The sequence below is a fragment of the Solea senegalensis genome, linkage group LG8 (assembly GCF_019176455.1).
Source record: "Solea senegalensis isolate Sse05_10M linkage group LG8, IFAPA_SoseM_1, whole genome shotgun sequence".
NCBI lineage: Eukaryota > Metazoa > Chordata > Actinopteri > Pleuronectiformes > Soleidae > Solea > Solea senegalensis.
The window spans coordinates 4,774,641-4,792,618 of NC_058028.1; the positions used below are offsets into that span (position 1 = coordinate 4,774,641).

The window sequence follows — 17,978 nt, forward strand, 5'->3', positions numbered from 1 at the left end:
GATGGATGCATGGATACCGGAAAAGCAGAGCGCGTCACACTGTGTCACGCCAGCTTCTCAGTACCGTGATTCCTAAACGGTTCAACTCAACAACCGCCAGATATCGAAAGGGAAAGTTATCTTTGAAAAATGAGCCACTCATTGAACATTTCTTTGACAATTCTACAGCCATAAAATCAAAAAAAAAATCCAGGTTGCCAGCAGCAAAAGTCGGTCGAAAAGAGGTAACATAAGTCAGGATTAAATTAGCTAGCTCTCCACCACACATTTGCATTCAGGCCTCGTCAGCATTAAATTACGGAGAAGTATCAACAAGAGTAATGATGAGTTTTGGTATCAATTTTACCTATTTTCTTACTTTCGCGATGCTTCTGCTTATTAAAAACCAATCCAAACGTCCTCTAACATTTCTTATCCACATCACGGCGCGACGCGCAGTCGTCATCGCGACGCTAGAACGAGTGTTTGTGGAGATTACGAGGGCGCAGGTGGGGCAAAAACATTAGGAAGAGATAAGGGAAACTCATAAAATGGCAGTGTTTCATTTCCTAAAAACGCAATAGACGACTATCATCGCTTATCATTTCTGTGTTGAGCGCAGAGGTAAAGCAGGACTCGCACATAGGCAGATGTGGCTGGAATATTAACGCAGGCGAACTTTCAAAGCCTGAACATTCAAGTAAAAGAGGAGCAGAATCTATTTTCCCCGGTTTTTTTTTCAGAGGCAAAAACATTGATATTTCAGAGACAGACACTCACACGTTCACACATTTTCTGACACCTTGGTGTTTTGGAAGCCTCTGCAGCAGAGTGCTCACTCACACCTTTAGTGCACTCACAAAGCTATTTCGCTAATAAAAAATAAATTCGGTGTTCTGTTCATTTACGACTTTGTACAAGACAAAAAAAAAAAAAGTGTTTCGCACGCTTGCGTCGACCGAAAAATACCCAACTGTTGCAAATAATTCACGTCGTCCACCGCGCGCCACCGGCGACTCACCACAGAGGATTTTTACGCGCATAGATTTTCCTATTTAAGAGCTTACATTTATATACACTACAACAAGGCCGTGCTTCAGTTTCATCAGACAATGAAATCAATCATAAATGGGTGTTTGCCAGGTCAATTTTGTGTCTCATTGGACAGCAACACAAAGTTTAATCATCTTTGACTTTGGCGCCTACGCGGGTTTTTTACGATTAAACTGACAATGAGAAATCTGGCGTCTTCTGTGTTCGGTTTATTTGCGTGAAATTCCTTTATGAGAACTTGTTTATATCTGTATCTCCTCAGTGTCTGTCCCTGTATTATAATACACAGAGCGTATTATTCTGAACAAAAGACGCACGATAAAGGATCAAGCGTAATCTTTCCACTGATCTTTCAACATAAATAGACTTTGAGAGGGGAAATGAGACCACACTTGGCTTGAACTCCTCGCATTGAACGATTCCGTTTTCATTTAACAAAAAAAATGAAACAGAGCTGTCCTCCCTCGTCTCCTCTTCCCCATCGATTGTCCACATGTCTGCCTCGGTGTCTCCTGGCAGCAGAAGCCAAAAGTGATGGAGACAAAAGCGCTCACGCGGTCCTCTTTCAGGATGACAATTACAATTGAGACACCGTTGGAGACTCACCCTTCAGACTGATTGACAAATGAAAGCGCTGAAAGAGGTTCCATTTAAAAACGGCCGCTTGCCAGAATAGAGGGGGGGATATCATCTCCAATATCTTGTCTCATAAGGGAAAGGGGAGGAGCTCAAAATTCAGTCTTTTACAAAAGGCCATTTAGGCGACACGCAAAGGGATTCCCAGTGGTGCTTGCAAATCCTTTAAAACTCCGATTCAATTGAACATCAAGATGGAGCTGTGACTTTCAAGAACTCTTCTTCTTCTTCTTCTTCCCTTTAAAAAAACTTTTCATAAACGGGCCAAACTAACCCTCGCCAGTACGCGGATAAAGATAAACACAGAGTTTCCCCGCGTACGGAAAGTGAAAATCAACAGAGTCTGTCTGGAAACCTGTGTTTGTGATTTCTGAGGAGACAAACAGAGATTCAGTCATTGTCCTGCCAAGCACGCAGACACATGGATTTCCAATCATGGATGTCGCTCAATTTGTCTGCGAGTCCCTCAGTTTATCCAATCTGCACAGACGAACGCGGCGTCCAGATCGACAGTTTGTGGCGACGTGCTTTTGAAACTCGCTTTTCATCACCAAATAAAAAATGGTTAAAATGGACAATTAGAAACAGAAAAACGTGTATAAACTAAAATCTAAGTGATTGCTCTGGTTTTTCTTGAACAGAGGTGATTTGCCGCGTCCTCCTTGTGGACAACGGCTCGGACAAGCAAAACTATCAGACCTGACCGAGGGAGTGTTTGTTTGTATACAGCAGCAGAGCAGGGACGGGCGGAAACAAGAAGCTTCTCTTCTGAATTTACCCCCGAATCTTTCCGTGGACACTTTTTTTCAGTCATATTTCAACCTGTTCTCAACTGTCTACTGTTGCCTCCGTCACTTCCTGTGTGCAGCGCTGACATGTCCCCGGGCGACACATTTGCGTTCATTTGCGGTCCATGTAAAAGTTACGCACTGCGGCTTTAAAGGCGACATCTGGTGCTTTTAAATGGGATGTTCCGTTAAAAAAAGATGAGTAAAAAAATAAAGCGCGCATATGTCGTATAAATAACAAGCACTGTGTGTGTGTGTGTGTGTGTGTGTGTGTGTGTGTGAGAGCGAGAGCACAAACAGCTGCAGGAGCACAAACAGGTTCTTTAATGGAGAGAGGGATGTGAGGAGAAATTCATTTGTGAGAGGACACTCTCCCCCGCAGCCCCACAGCACAACCCCTGAGAGAGAGAGAGAGAGTGGGGAGTGGGGACATGGAAGGGGGGGGTACCTGTGTGTGTGTGTGGGGCAGATTGAGGGTACGCGGTGAAAAGATGCAGAGGTGCCTGTGTCATGTCTCTGTGGAAATCAATAAACTGGGCTGCATGCACAGCAAAACATAATCGCACATGCATACAAGCGAACACACACACACACACACCTCACCGTGTGCAAACACACACAGGTTTGCGCAGCTATTCTTCTGAGGACACTGCATCGCCTTGCACTCGCGCGGTCCGCCGTCACAAAGCCTCATCCCTGTAACCCGAATCCCTTCATTTCTAACTTTAACCTCAACCTCAAATTAAATCTTAGTCCTAAACGTAAACCAGTTCCTCAGAAAGGAGGTCCCGCCTCATTAGGACCAGGTTTTTGGTCTCGATGGGGACTACGAGTTCCGACAAAGTCAGCGTCTATGACAGAAAAGTGTGATTTCTTCTCGTCCTTAAATTCAAACCGATCCAAATAAAAATAACTGGTTTGCAGATTATAATCCACATGAGGGATGAGATTAGCTTTAACATTTGGTATGTTCTGTTTCGTACGTTATGTTGTGAGGTGGGCACCACAGGAAGTAAGAAATCCTGAGTGACAGCAAAAGTGGATCTGAATAAACTGATCATACAAACAGTCATACAAAAAAATAAACGTCTCATGCTGCGTTCGTGGCCCACTGCTGGACCTCAGTGGTATTGCAGGTATAATCCTCAAGCCTCTGTGAATAAATGTCTACCATTTCCTTCGGTAGTTGGCGTCTGGACTAGTTCTGACTAACTAGTAGGCTGATACCGGTCTAGAGACATGTTAAGTGGAACGAGAGGGAGTGGGACGATGACGAAGAACCTTCACTGACATAAAATGAGTTGTTTTCGGTTAATATCTCATCGTGTTATTGATAATTTAATGATTTCTATATACTTGTAACAACAACATAAGGCGTCTCTGATATTACGGCCTGAACGGCGATCTCAATATTGAGATATAGACTGTTGTTACTGAGGATTATTCACAGATAATTCCGATAATTCAATGTTATCTGTTCACGTTATAACTGGGGTTATTCAATAATTTAGCCTCAAACTCCATAAAAGTTTAAAGTAAATCTGCAGCTTAGTTGGGAAAAGTTTCCTTGCTGGTTAATTAGACGGTGCTAATGATGTCTGAATTATACTCAGCAACATTTTTTGTGATGACCTCACAACTTTTCTGTTGATCTTGCTCAAACTGCCTTTGTGTATTGTCCCGCGCACACTTAAAACCTCAAAGCACATTAAATGATCAAGGTTGTGTTTTTGCTCTCTTCAGTGCGTCCCGACGTCCAAGTCTCTTTTGTGTTGTTTTTGTTTGTTTTTTTTTCTTTTACTTCACACCCGCTGAACATGAAGCCGCGCACATTTCACCTTCCCCTCGTGTTAGACGTGTTCTAAATCGGGCCCAGAACAGACTGAAGTACAGTCGATACACGCGGAGCTGTAACTGAAGGTGTGGAATAAAGAAAAAAAGAGAAAAGAATCAACACTCTGGAGCTCAGGACAGCACATTTCAAGCCTGAGAGCTAAATGTGAGAGGGAAAACACACACTGTGCAGTGTATACAGACACATCTAACTCTCTCTCTCTCTCTTTAGACACACAAACAAGACCATCATGACAAAAAGGAGAGTAAAAAAGAAGCAGAATAATAAAACAACAAATGCCCAAACCTCCCGGAGCAGATTTTTCATCATTAAATGATGGCCCGAGGGCGGAGGGAGAGTGATGAGGAAACACTGGCGTGTGTCCTGCTCTGTAATTAAATGGTGGCTGGATGGGGAGAGAAAGAGAGAAAGAGAGGGAGGGAGGGAAGGAGGGAGAGTAATGATAAACACTGGGCTGTTCGCCCCAGGACAGAGGAATATTGTCAGATACTTTAAACCAAAAAAACACAAAAGAAAAACATAACCTAAGAGCAAAGTTACCTCGAAAACAGAGACAGCGGAGAGAAAACAGTAGATGGACGTTATAGCAGCTAAATCTGATACAACGCTTTCTCTCAATCCTCAAACTGAGATTAATGTACACGGTCCCTGACGCAAAGAGGATTGAATAAGGAAATCACCGCTGTCTGTTTTGAAAACAGTGAAGTAAATCTGCATTTATAAAGAAAATCAAGAACCAAATACATGACCAAGTATTTAAAATACGCCTCGTGAAACAGGAGATGACGCAGACTCAACATAGGACATAGATTAAGAGATTACACGTTAACAGAGTCTGCAAAAGTTTTTCGTATCCTCTCATTTATCCACACAGAACCGGCGTCAATATGCCAAAATAAATGTCGTACTAGCTCCGCTGCTTGCTCTTGCGTTGGCTGTCGTAATCTTCATCTTCATCATCATGCCACCCAGGTCACTGACCATCAAGCCAAAGATTCGGGACGGTCAGACCAAAGAGCAGCGTCCTTCATAGAACTGCAGCTTTTACAGTTCCAGCACTACTCGACTCGGCTCTACTCTCTTTGGTAGCATCCGCGTCATTTTCCATATCGTCCATATAGTTCCTCGTCAACGCGGGCGCGGAGCCGTCATAGAGTGACGTGGTTTTATACAAAAACCACGTGTAACTGAATCATTAGAATCGGTTGATTTAAACAGATTTGTTCACAGACTCGTTCAGTACTTCCTGACACAGTCACTGAACTGAAATACAAGCGAACGGGTTGTGATTCGATACCATAGTACCAGGTACTGTACTACCAGGTACCATAGTACCAGGTAATACCAGGTACCATAGAACCAGGTACTATTAGGTACCATAGTACCAGGTACCATTAACCTGCCACTGTTTAAATGAACAAAACTGCAACTTCAATACAATTCTATATATATATATATATATATATGACGTGTTAAATACTGTATTTTGGTGCAACCTTAAAATTGTACCATATATTATTATATTATTTAAATTCTGTATTTTACAGTAACTCCATAATTATTCCATATGTTACTATTTAATACGATATATTTTGCTTTAACGTCGCAATTATTCCATATATTACGGTAATTTAGCAGCATTTAAATTGTGTATTTTACAATAACTTCATAATCATTCCATATATTGCTATGTAAATACTATATTTTATTTTAACATTACACTTATTCCATGTATTACCGTCATTTAGCAGTATTCATTAGCCGTATAGACCCCCAAATTATCCCATTTATTACTATGTAAGCACTGTACTTTACTGCAACCTTACAACTATTCCATATATTACTGTGATTTCACAGTATTCAGATATTCATATTACTGCAGCTTCAATGTAATTCTATATATGAATGTGTAAATACTATATTTCACTAAAATGTCACAATTACTCCATTGGTTGTTGGTCTGAGTATTTCAAGATGTTCTCCAACAGACAAGGACGATCAGCGAACGCGGAGAAGTGAGCGGCGAGTGTTTTTCCTGTGTGACAACATTCATATTTACGTGTGCGCTCAGACAGAGACAGTCGATGAGATTATATTCCACTTTTAACTTCACAGCCGGAGGATGAGGCAAAATAACTCTTGATAAACGATCATTTTAATCTCGCAGAAGATGGAAAACAGCTGGAGATCGTACCCACAGTGACATAACCGGACAAGTTTTTAGTGCAGACACAGTCTGACCCTTCGATTCAGAGCTCGACTCAACAAAGCCTCAATAAATTGGCTCGATAGTTTGGTTCCAGCTGGTTCCAACACTTAACACATTAAACACAAATACGACCGTATATGTAACATGCTTTTAATAGTGACTGCTGAAACGGATTACACTCATAACGTATAACGAAATGTTGAAAACACAACAAAGGGAGCTGATAAAGTGTTTAAGAATGGAAATAAACGCAGTGACTGACACGCGGGATAAGCACAGATGCAGTTTCAAGTGACAACGAGTCAGGTTTGCTTTGACAAATCAGGTTTCGCCAAAGTTTTCTCCTTTGACAAAGTTGTTTAATATGCTGCGCGAGAACAAACGGTGTCATAAAATCATATTGTAAACAATTCCGTTACAGGATTTTCATTACACAAAATGCAAAGAGCTTCTCCCCCAAGATTTCTCACGCAAACACAATCATAGGACTGTTTGCAGGAAGTCGGGCAAAGAATACTTTATTGATTTCGTTTTTTTTTTTTTTTACATTTCATTGGTAAAAAGCCTCCGTCTGCTCTTTGCCAACTGAAGATTGCCCACGGCGCTGCCAGTCAGGTCTTTCAAATTGTCTCCACGGGGACCGAGGACGAGCTCAGCCGTTCCCCCGACTGCCGTGGAGTCACGCGCGAAGGGTTGCCAAAGTAGACCGCTTCATTTTTCTGACTTTATATTCACATTAGATCAGACGTCGGAGACGACCTTCACGTATCAGCGGAGCCAATAAGATGCTGACTGGGTTGCATTCGAGAGAAAAGAAAAAAAAATTGAGATTTATGGAGTGGGGGGGCGACATTGTGTCAAGAGTGATACGCGTCTCATCAACAGTGAAATGAAATGTCAGATTAGTTTATATGTGTGTGTGTGTGTGTTTACACAACACAGAGGGACAAAAAGTGGGAGGGGGGGGGGAAAGGGCCGTAAATTGAGAGCCACAGCGTTAGAGGGTGCGAGTGTTAAACAGGCTGCTTATAGTGCACAGCACTAATAAGGAGATCGTCAGCAGGACAGCTGCAGCAGATCCATTCTCCTCCGGGCTCCGTCTTGGCAGCACCTGTTATAAACTTCCTCTGTCGTTGCGCACAATTGGTTCTGTAATTTAAAAAGGTCAGCGTGGCTCCTGTGTAATTCAATACTCCCATGGTGCTGTATTAACCACATATTTAATCACCCCTCGGTGGCACGCACGCGGAATACTGAGCGTGAAAAAAAAAAAAGGGGTCTAATGTGGAAGCCGGAGTACGACACACACACGGCCTGTCCTGTCTCCCTCCTGCAAGAACAAGTATGGGAACCCCTTTGGAAGGAACCTGGATTTCTGCATAAATTAGTCATGAAATGTGATCTGATCTCATTTGTTCTTTGCACTCCCTCATTTGTTCTCTGCACTCCCTCACTTGTTCTCTGCACTCCCTCACTTGTTCTTTGTACTCCCTCTCTTGTTCTCTGCACTCCCTCATTTCTTTTAAGCTCCCTCATTTGTTCTCTGCACTCCCTTTTTTGTTCTTTGCACTCCCTCACTTGTTCTTTGCACTCCCTCACTTGTTCTCTGCACTCCCTCATTTCGTCTTTTCACTCCCTCATTTGTCTCTGCACTCCCTCATTTGTTCTCTGCACTCCCTCACTTGTTCTCTCCCTCACTTGTTCTCTGCACTCCCTTATTTCGTTAAGCTCCCTCATTTGTTCTCTGCACTCCCTTATTTGTTCTTCTCCCTCATTTCTTCTTTTTTGCTCCCTCATTTCTTGCACTCCTCATTTGTTCTTTGCACTCCCTCACTTGTTCTCTCCACTCCCTGATTTCTTCTTTGCGCTCCCTCACTTGTTCTCTGCACTCCCTCACTTGTTCTTTGTGCTCCCTTATTTTTTTCTTTGTACTCCCTCATTTATCGTTGCACTCCCTGAAGTAGTCACAGGCTTGGAGTTCCAGACGGACAATGACTCTAAGTGCTGTGTGCAAAGAACAAGTGAGGGAGTGCTAAGAACAAGTGTATTTTCAGACAATAATTTTATTTGCTTTTGAAAAAGTGTTGTTTGAAAGTATTGACACAAATCTAATTCCATAGAAAAATGATGTGAATCCTTGGATTTAGTAACCGGTTGACTGTCCTTTGGCATGTTTCCTATAGTTGCAGATCAGACCTGCACAGTGGCCAGGAGGGATTTTGGAAACATTCCTCTTTCAGGTCAGGACTGACTGTGCCACTCCAGAATGTGACTCGTGATTTAGGACACATTTAACGCAAGGGGAAAAGGTGAAATGTGCAGCAAAATGTGACTCACATCCTGTGGAGGAAGAACACAAGGAATTCTTCTCCGTACAATATCAAGTAGAGTGGAAAGTTTTCTTTTTAAGTTGCACAAAAGAAGAATGAGTAAATTGAATTTGGTACAGAAGCTGTACTGCGCGGCCGTGACAGTTGCAATATCTTGTGTGTGTGTGTGTGTGCGTGGTGTTTTTAGCTTCTCTAATAATCAAATTTAAGGTCAGCCTCGCCAATGAAAAAGCATCACTGGTATGAAGTCAACAAACATTCTCCACCCTGACACAGCGGCGCATTAATATTGCATGTATCGCTTTGTCTCCGAATGCTCTCCGCGTCTGTAAGACACAGCGCGACTCGTCTTCTGCCCACACAACCCCATGTTTAAAAATATGAGGCACCTGTTGCACTGAGGCAGTATGGGAAATTATTGATCATCAGGTAATAATGTGAGGATGTTTCGCTGAGCGGACGACACTGGTGTAGAATTCAGTTCAAAAGTTATTGATAGAAATACAGTGTTTTCTTGTCTCATGTGCCAACATCCAGTCATCCATCTATTGTGTAGCCCTGTACCCTCCACATGAGGGTCGCAGGGTTGCTGGTGCCAATCCCAGCTTCACCCTGGACCCTGGTTTCACTAGTTCATCACAGGCACAACATGTAAAACTATACAATTATTTTTAAAAAGAAGACATAAAACTTATTTTTTCAACTTCAACTACATAGCTCCTTTTTATTTTAAAGTTAAAACAGGTTTTACTACTTTTTACTGTGTTGTGTTTAATTGTTGTATTTGCTTTTAGCTGCAATCTTTGTATGAAAGGTGCTACACAAATAAAGTTTTATTATTATTAATATCATTATCATTATACAGATGTGGGATTTTTTTGTCATTGTTTTACAGTATCTGCATTTCTGTCTGGCCAGAAAATTAACAAATCGTTAAAAAAAAAAAAGTCCATCATAACGGCTTTAAAAAGTAAAAGTAATACCCTCTTGTAGCACTTACATTATCATAAAACTATAAAAGTGTTCAAAAATAAAGGGCTCATTACATGATAATGAAAACAACTATTCAAACATTAAGGTGATTGCACTCTAGAAAACCCATCAGTATAATTGTTTTATATTTATATAATTTCACCAAAATCTGACACTCTGGACCTTTAAATAATATTTATTTCCATGGCACATTTTAAAAAATAATAAAAAATCTGAAATAAATCATAATGCGCTTAAGTGTCCAATAAATTTAAAAATAAAATTTACAAAATCTGCTATGATAACAATAATAATCATGAAAAGTTGCTGAAATCCAGCCAGTTTATTCATTTATTTTTATTGTACTTGGGCCGTTTTTGTTGAGTTTCCATTAGGAATAGTTCCATGGGGTACCAATTCCTTGGGGTACCAGAGCAAAATGATATGGTATGATCTGGGCGGAGCTAAACTGGCTCCATACGTCACTTCTGTGATTGAGGTGGATGCCCATTTCCTTTGAAAACCTAAGATTAAAGTATTTTATACCACAATAATCCACATTTTTGAACGTTTTTATATCACTGATGATTGTTTCGGAGTGGAATCTATGACGATTGGTCGCAGCTACTCTCATCTAATCTAAGATGGCTGCCAGGAAACCATTTACCTGATGAAGGGCTAGCTCCAAACTCTATGCAATAAATTCATTAGTGAAAGTTGGAAGGTGTGTGTGTGTGTGTGTGTGAGTTTCTTCTGTTTCTTCTTCTGAGTCACTGCTGTCACCTCTCTCTGTTGAAATAGATGTGCCTACAGTATTCTGGGGTCTTAATCTCTTTGTCCTTTCCCACTGTTTTCTGCCACATACAGATTACGTATCGTAGCGCTGGAATTCAGAGTGATAGCTGCCGCTCACAGAGGAGCGAGCGCAGTGTGACGTGTGCTCCTCCAGATAAAGAAAGAGGACAACTTTCGACGAGCAGCAACAGAAACATCGTAGTTTTTCCTCCAGATAACAGTTACTACCTTTAATCCGTAACAGTGGAGATGTTCCACAGGAACTACATACTGTGCTTTAGTGGACAAGAGAACACATATAGTCCTCTTTGAAGTAAAGGCTACTTTGGCTATATTATATAGTTGTTCTGCCTCTCCATGAACAGAAATGACTTATCAGACTTGATTCAGGGAGCATTTGTGTGTATACAGCTGCAACACAGGTCAGGGGTGGACAGGGACAAGAAGCATTTATCCTTAAAGGTGGGATGGGAGGTCATTTTGTTACCGTCAAACTGTCATCGACCCTCCCCTCCCCCCATGTACGTACACCTCTTTGTGCACTACTCGCGCGCGCCCAGAAGACAGCGCCAGAGTTCATGCTAGCTTGCTAAATCCAACGAGAAAGTGGCAGCAACTTTATGACAGAAAAAACTGCCAACAACAGGTGAGGGTCTCAAAGGAAAGACTGCTGCGTTTGAACGGTGGCTCTGTCTCTACTGGACAGGCGGGACTTTATGTCTCTGGGATCTTTTGCGTGTATTTGTTGTTTTTCGGCACCATGTTGTCATTTGAACGAGTATCCAAATAAGTTAGCGTCAACCCAAAAGTACCGAACGTGAGCGGTGCTGCGCAGTCAGCGCTCGCGAATCTGTGTTCGTTGCGCGCTCCTGTGCTCTGGAGGCGTGGCTTCGGCAGGAAGTCTGAAGAAAAGGGGGCTTGGACTTTTCTTTTTAAGCAGCGGCTGAAACGTTTTGTGGGAACTTCTTTGTGTTTTACTTCGACCTCCGTTTGTCTTGACATAAAACCAATGCCTTCCTGTCGCCGGGCGACACAAGAGCCAAACGTCTTCATCATTCTGTGAATTCAATTGACGATATTTTGAGAAGAAGACAAAACTGTTTCGTTTAGTTACTTTAAAAACTTTGAACGTAAATCAGACGAACTGTGATCCAGCGACCGAAACCTCACCACCGCTATCGCTGCTCCTTTTGCAAAAGTGCTCCTGTGAAACAGTCAATTAAAGTCGCCGTCGCTCAGAAGGTATATGCATAAAAATAAAACCCAAGTCGTGCCTTGACATTTCCCTCTCGCTGAGAGACAATAGAGGGGAGAGAATTCCCGGCTCCCCAGCCCACATCTCGGTATTCATGACAGTCTCTTTAGTGCGCTGACACTTTTGCAGAGAGTCAGAATCGCGACGCAGATTTGACATCGCTCTCAGGTGCAGGGGAACTGTCGCCGAAGCTTAAACACTTTGCTTGAGGCATGAAGCGCCTTCACAGAGACAATCTTCCTTTTTCAATCTTTTTTTCCTAACTCCAGTGCGGACGCAGACGCTGAAACATCGCGCTGCTCTTAAAGTTGTTATGGATATCGCCTTGTATTATTTCAGCGGCAGTGACAGCAGATTATTTTTAAAAAAGGTGACACAGATATAAGGAACACCTTTAGTCCTGGTGCTCTGTAGCATCCGTTTCTAGCCTTGAACTCAACTAGCTCCCTTTAGAAATGAGTTTCTGCCTCATTGGGACCAGGTTTTGGTCTCTATGAGGACTCCTAGTCGTGAGAAAGGTCAGTGTTTATGCCAGAGAAGGTCAGTAAACACACGACTATTCTTCTACTGCATTGATTTCCATTCATCTAACCCTAAACAAGCCTTAAAATATCCATCTGGATTTTTTTGTTTTGCTTTTTTTAACCATAAAAGGGCCAGAAAACGTGCTTTTGCCCATTTTCCCGGAATAACGTTCAATATCTGGCAGTTATTTTACAAATGACTGCGTGTTATAAAAGTGTTTTTAACGTCTTATTGAGAAAAAAAACACTGTATGAGTCTTTTTTGTCTCAAATGTGCAAAAATAGGCCAAAAAAAAGAGGAAACTATGTCCAGGCAGGTTTTTTAATACACTCACCTCTCTGGTGACAAAGACGCTGATTCGCCAGCTTCCTGCAACAGCACGAGTGGTGAAATTACCGTAATAACCACATGTCGGTTCCGATGTGCAACTTCTAAGCTTTCAGAAACGATAGCACATGCCGTCGCGTAATTCAGGTGTGCATCATCAACGGGTAACGCCCATATTTGATGTGTGGGAGTATACCAGGGCCTTTAAAGGGTTAACCAGTTCCTCAGAAATTAGGTTCTGCCTTATTATCGACCAGGTTTTGGTTTCTTAAGAGTGCTACTGTACTTTAAAGGTATCAAATACACACACACACACACACCATTAAATCATAGCACAGGGAGCTTATGTGCTTGACACATAAACTCCATATTAAGATACGGTTTGCAAAAGAACAGAAAGAAGACGTGGTTTAAAGGAAATGAATGAGAGGTGAAAAGGCAACAGAAAGAGGCAAAGGAGCCAGAACAGCTAATAACAGAAAGCAGTGGGTGTGAAACGCTCGGCTAAGCAGCGCCGCATGGATCTGCCTTCCCTGTCTGAGGAGAGCTGTGTGTGTGTGTGTGTGTGGAAAGCGGAGTGAAACCAACGCTGTGGAACTGGATCAGCACTCAACTGTGCTTTTTTTTATAACGTTCTTATCCGAGATAGAGACACATGACAGGTGTATCTTAAAGGAGCTACGCAGACAAGAAGACGTATAAGTAAAATAAGCTGTCGTCGTCATATATTATTGGTAATGTTAAGAGAGTCATAATAAGTTACATATGAAAGGCTTTCAAAAACAAATCTAATTAAAAAGGTAGAAAAATAATGAGAACCAGTTGCCATTTTCACTTTCTTAAAACAAAACATTAAAAAAAAAGAAAGAAATGAACTTACTAAAACTGCATTAAAGTTTTGGTCGCGTTTATTTTTAACCGATATGACTCAACCGTGCAGAGAACTTCGCGTTCCCGACTCAAGGTCGCACATTAAAACTCGGAGAGACTGTTTCGGATACGGGCGTGATATTTGGCGCTCGGGGAATTCTTTGTACATTAGGTTTTTTCTTTAATGATAACATCACAGATAATTACCTCTGCCAAGGAGGTTTTGTTTTTGCCCAGGAAACTCGCACAGATAACAGCGGGTTCTGATGACATTCATTCTGCTGAGGTAGGTTAAAGCCTGTGGAAAAGAAATGACTAGAATTCAGCACCGATCCGAGACAAACCTGACGACAGGGGAAAACAGCGTGTCATCGAGCTGTCAGATGCCAAACTAGTGATGTACCTCCTCAAACTCTGAGGTTTACTACGACATGGAAACAACAACGTTCATAACGTCAGACAGTGGCGGACGCGCATGCTGGGTTATGTGTGTCACGTCTTACCTGGGACTAAAGGAGCCTCTTGAGTCTGCGCCAGTCGGAGGAGAACCATCATGAAGAGGGCTGTGACCCCTGACCTCGTGCCACGCATTGTGCTGCTCACTGTCCTGGCATCACTCAACATCAATCTGGAGGGAAGAAGAAAAGTGAGGAGCGGAGATCAGTGATCAAGTTTCTTACACCAGAAAATGACTTTAGTAGAAGTTGAAGTCACTTTTTGTTTTTATATAATATTATTTAAGTAAAAGTCTTAAAGTATATGGCATTTACTGGACTTATGTGATGAGTTAGGATTGAGCCGTGGTGGCTCAGCGGTAGGGCGAGTTGTCTTTCAACTGGAAAGTTGTGGGTTCAATCAGTTGATGTTGCGGCGTGTGAATGGGTGAAAACTGAAGTGTAAAGCAGCTCATTAAGACATATAACTACAGACCATAATACCAACTCTTCACCTTCTGATTTTATTTGGTGGTAACAAAGATAGTTAGAGGAAATGTAGTGAAGTAAAAGTAAAAGTTGCAAGAAATATGATAAATAATGTAAAGTACTGACACGTGAAAGGGTTGTGGGTTCAATCAATTGATGTTGCAGCGTGTGAATGGGTGAAAACTGAAGTGTAAAGCAGCTCATTAAGACATATAACTACAGACCATAATACCAACTCTTCTCCTTCTGATTTTATTTGGTGGTAACAAAGATAGTTAGAGGAAATGTAGTGAAGTAAAAGTAAAAGTTGCAAGAAATATGATAAATAATTTAAAGTACTGATACGTGAAAGGGTTGTGGGTTCAATCAATTGATGTTGCAGCGTGTGAATGGGTGAAAACTGAAGTGTAAAGCAGCTCATTAAGACATATAAATACAGACCATAATACCAACTCTTCTCCTTCTGATTTTATTTGGTGGTAACAAAGATAGTTAGAGGAAATGTAGTGAAGTAAAAGTAAAAGTTGCAAGAAATATGATAAATAATGTAAAGTACTGACACGTGAAAGGGTTGTGGGTTCAATCAATTGATGTTGCAGCGTGTGAATGGGTGAAAACTGAAGTGTAAAGCAGCTCATTAAGACATATAAATACAGACCATAATACCAACTCTTCTCCTTCTGATTTTATTTGGTAGTAAGAAAGATAGTTAGAGGAAATGTCGTGAAGTAAAAGTAAAAGTTGCAAGAAATATGATAAATAAAGTAAAGTACTGATACGTGAATTTCGTATTTGTACTTTGTGATGTTTCTGGAGTGAAAAATGTGAAGTCGACGAGACGCCAGAATACGAGCGAAAAAACAGCGATTAACGAACGCATCGTGACCATAATAAACCAAAACATCTAATTTCTGTCAACACTTTAAAGCATTAATGAACACGAAGCTGTCGAGACGCGCGTCGCCTCACTTCCCCATCGAGCTCCGCTGCGTCGTAATTATATGGCGGGGGAATCCATAGCAAGAGAGTTCAGTGCTCCAACGTTACGGGAGATTGTGAATCGACTTCTTTTTCCCCACTTCATGCTAAACTTGTTTGTTTTCACGCGCACACACACACACACACACAAAAGCCTCTGTTTGAAATTGATTCCAGACAGGTGAGACAAAAGTGTCAGAGTTTAGTGGTGTGTGCAAGACGACGCTGCCACGCTGACACCGCCCGCGTGCGGTGACAGCGGCCGTCTGTACAGCATGGAAATAAAGCGGAGGATTCTGGGGATCAGCCATCTGTGGAACAACCTGTTCACCCTTGTTTGATTACATCCAGCAGGCCACAGCAGGCTCGGCTGCTCCTTGTCCTGTATTCCTCTCTCTCTTCCTCGCGTTTCACACACTCCTCCCTGCACTGCTTCGCACTATGATTTCTCCCTTTGCAGCCTCTTTTACCAGGCGTGACATACTCCTCGAAATTGGATATGCTTCAGGTAAAATATGATGGACTGGCTTTATCACAAATTCCAAGGCGCTACACAGTGGAGGAGCCTTTTTTTTGAGATGATGAAGAGCATTTAATATCGCCTCTTCAATAAATAAATAAATAAAGGTTTTTAAGTAGTAGACCGATGTGATAATAGAAGGAATGCTCTGTTAGCAAATGAGTTTTGCTCAGAGTAAACCACATTTTTCTCTCTGTAATACACATACTAGGAATGGTTCAATATCACTTTTTTTTTACTGTCGGATTCAAAGTGGACTTTTCTGGTTTGCTGGATGAGGCCGACTTGGAAGTAACAATATACTGAATAGCACTCAATTTGAATGGAAGTAAATGAGTAAATATCTCAATCGCTCGTTGTGGTTCTACAGTTTCCATTTAGTTCCCATGTCTGTGAATTTCTGCTCGACAAACCCTCAACATTATGATGATGCCACAACCGCAGCTGCCATTTGGTCCCAAAGCAGCATCACAACCTTTATTTCCTAACAAATATCCCATACAGTCTTTCACCTCTAGCTGTTGTATATGATATTTTGGCAGTTACCATTTATAATAACCGCCGTTTCCAAAAGACAGTGCTCCAAATGCTGTGTGGAAGACATTTGCAGCCTTTACACATGTCCTGGGGGCCACACAAGTGGTGCATTGTTGCCTCACCGCAAGAAGGTTGGTGGTTTGAGTACCAGTCTGGACCGGTCTGTGTGGAGTTTGCATGTCCAAAAACACCCATCTTCTACCTGAGGGTCGCTGGTGCCAATCCCGGCTGACATGGGACAAAAGGCAGGGTCACACCCTGGACACCAGTCCATCGCAGGGACACATAGAGACAAACAACCATCCACTCTCACTGACTCACTCAACTATGGTCAACTATGGAGTGTCCAATTTGCCAAATCCCCAAATCCAATGCTGTCCAAGAACATCCATCCATCCATCTTCTACTGCTTTATCCTCCACAAGAGGGTCATGGGGGGTGCTGGTGCCTATCCCAGCTGACATAGGGTGATAGGTTGGGTCCACCCTGGACAGATGGCCATATACAGAGACAAATGCCTAATCCCCCAAACCTGCATGTCTTTAGACTGTGGGAGGAAACCGGAGAACCCAACATGCAAACTCCATGTAGAAAGGCCCTCGTTCCAACCAGGACTCGCACCCCCCTGGGTCTTCTCTGTCCAAAAACATGCAGAGGTTAATTTAACTTATCATCTAAATTGTCTGTGGGTGTGAATAAGTGGTAATTCATCTCTATGTTGGCCCTACGTCAGCTGGGATTGGCAGTGTCATATGTGGAGGATACAGCAGTAGACGATGGATCAATGAATATATGAAGGGTTTACAGATCAGAATTTACTTTACACCCCTAACAAATTGTTACACTTGTACAATGTTCTCTTTCCATTAATGGCTGTGATGGGGGGTCATCATCCAAGTGAAGGGTTGGGGTTTGATCCCCCCGATGATTTCCTGGGCAAGACGCCCAAACCCCACATTACTGACCGCAGCATTGACTGTGGTAGTATCATTATTCTTCTTATTATTATTATTATATAATACATTCAGTATTATATAACATGTGCTCCGTGAATCTGTAAATGAATGAGCATGACTGGGTGAATGTAGTAATTCAACGCACCCCAAGACTAAAGCCGCTATCTCAAGACAGACCGTTTACCGCATGTGTTAAATGTCCCTTTAATTCCCCCCCAAACCTTTACATTCATACGAAACCAAATGAGCCAATTATTTTTCACTTTGTCACAGCTCCTTCTTTTTTATGCCACCCACCTCTTCTCTCTCTCTCGCTCCTCTGTGTAATAGGTTTGAAAGAGAAAGAGGGCACTGGCATACCAATTTACTCTTTTTTTTTTTTTTCCCTTTTCCCAATCTTATCTGCAGGTACTCAGCGGACACTCTAGCTCCTCTTTATATGCATTTCTTGGTCTCAGAATTAGAAGAGG

The 17,978-nt window shown here is 42.0% G+C and overlaps 1 protein-coding gene across 1 annotated transcript in view; it reads right to left on the reverse strand.

The window, feature by feature from the left end:
* Nucleotides 1-14,222, reverse strand: part of robo1 (roundabout, axon guidance receptor, homolog 1 (Drosophila)) — a 253,306-nt gene extending 239,084 nt beyond the window's left edge. The window contains exon 1 of the mRNA XM_044033010.1: nt 14,098-14,222. Within this exon, the coding sequence (XP_043888945.1) occupies nt 14,098-14,218 (121 nt within the window). The 5' untranslated portion in view covers nt 14,219-14,222. The remainder of the gene's footprint in view (nt 1-14,097) is intronic.
* Between the last annotated feature and the right edge of the window lie 3,756 nt (nt 14,223-17,978).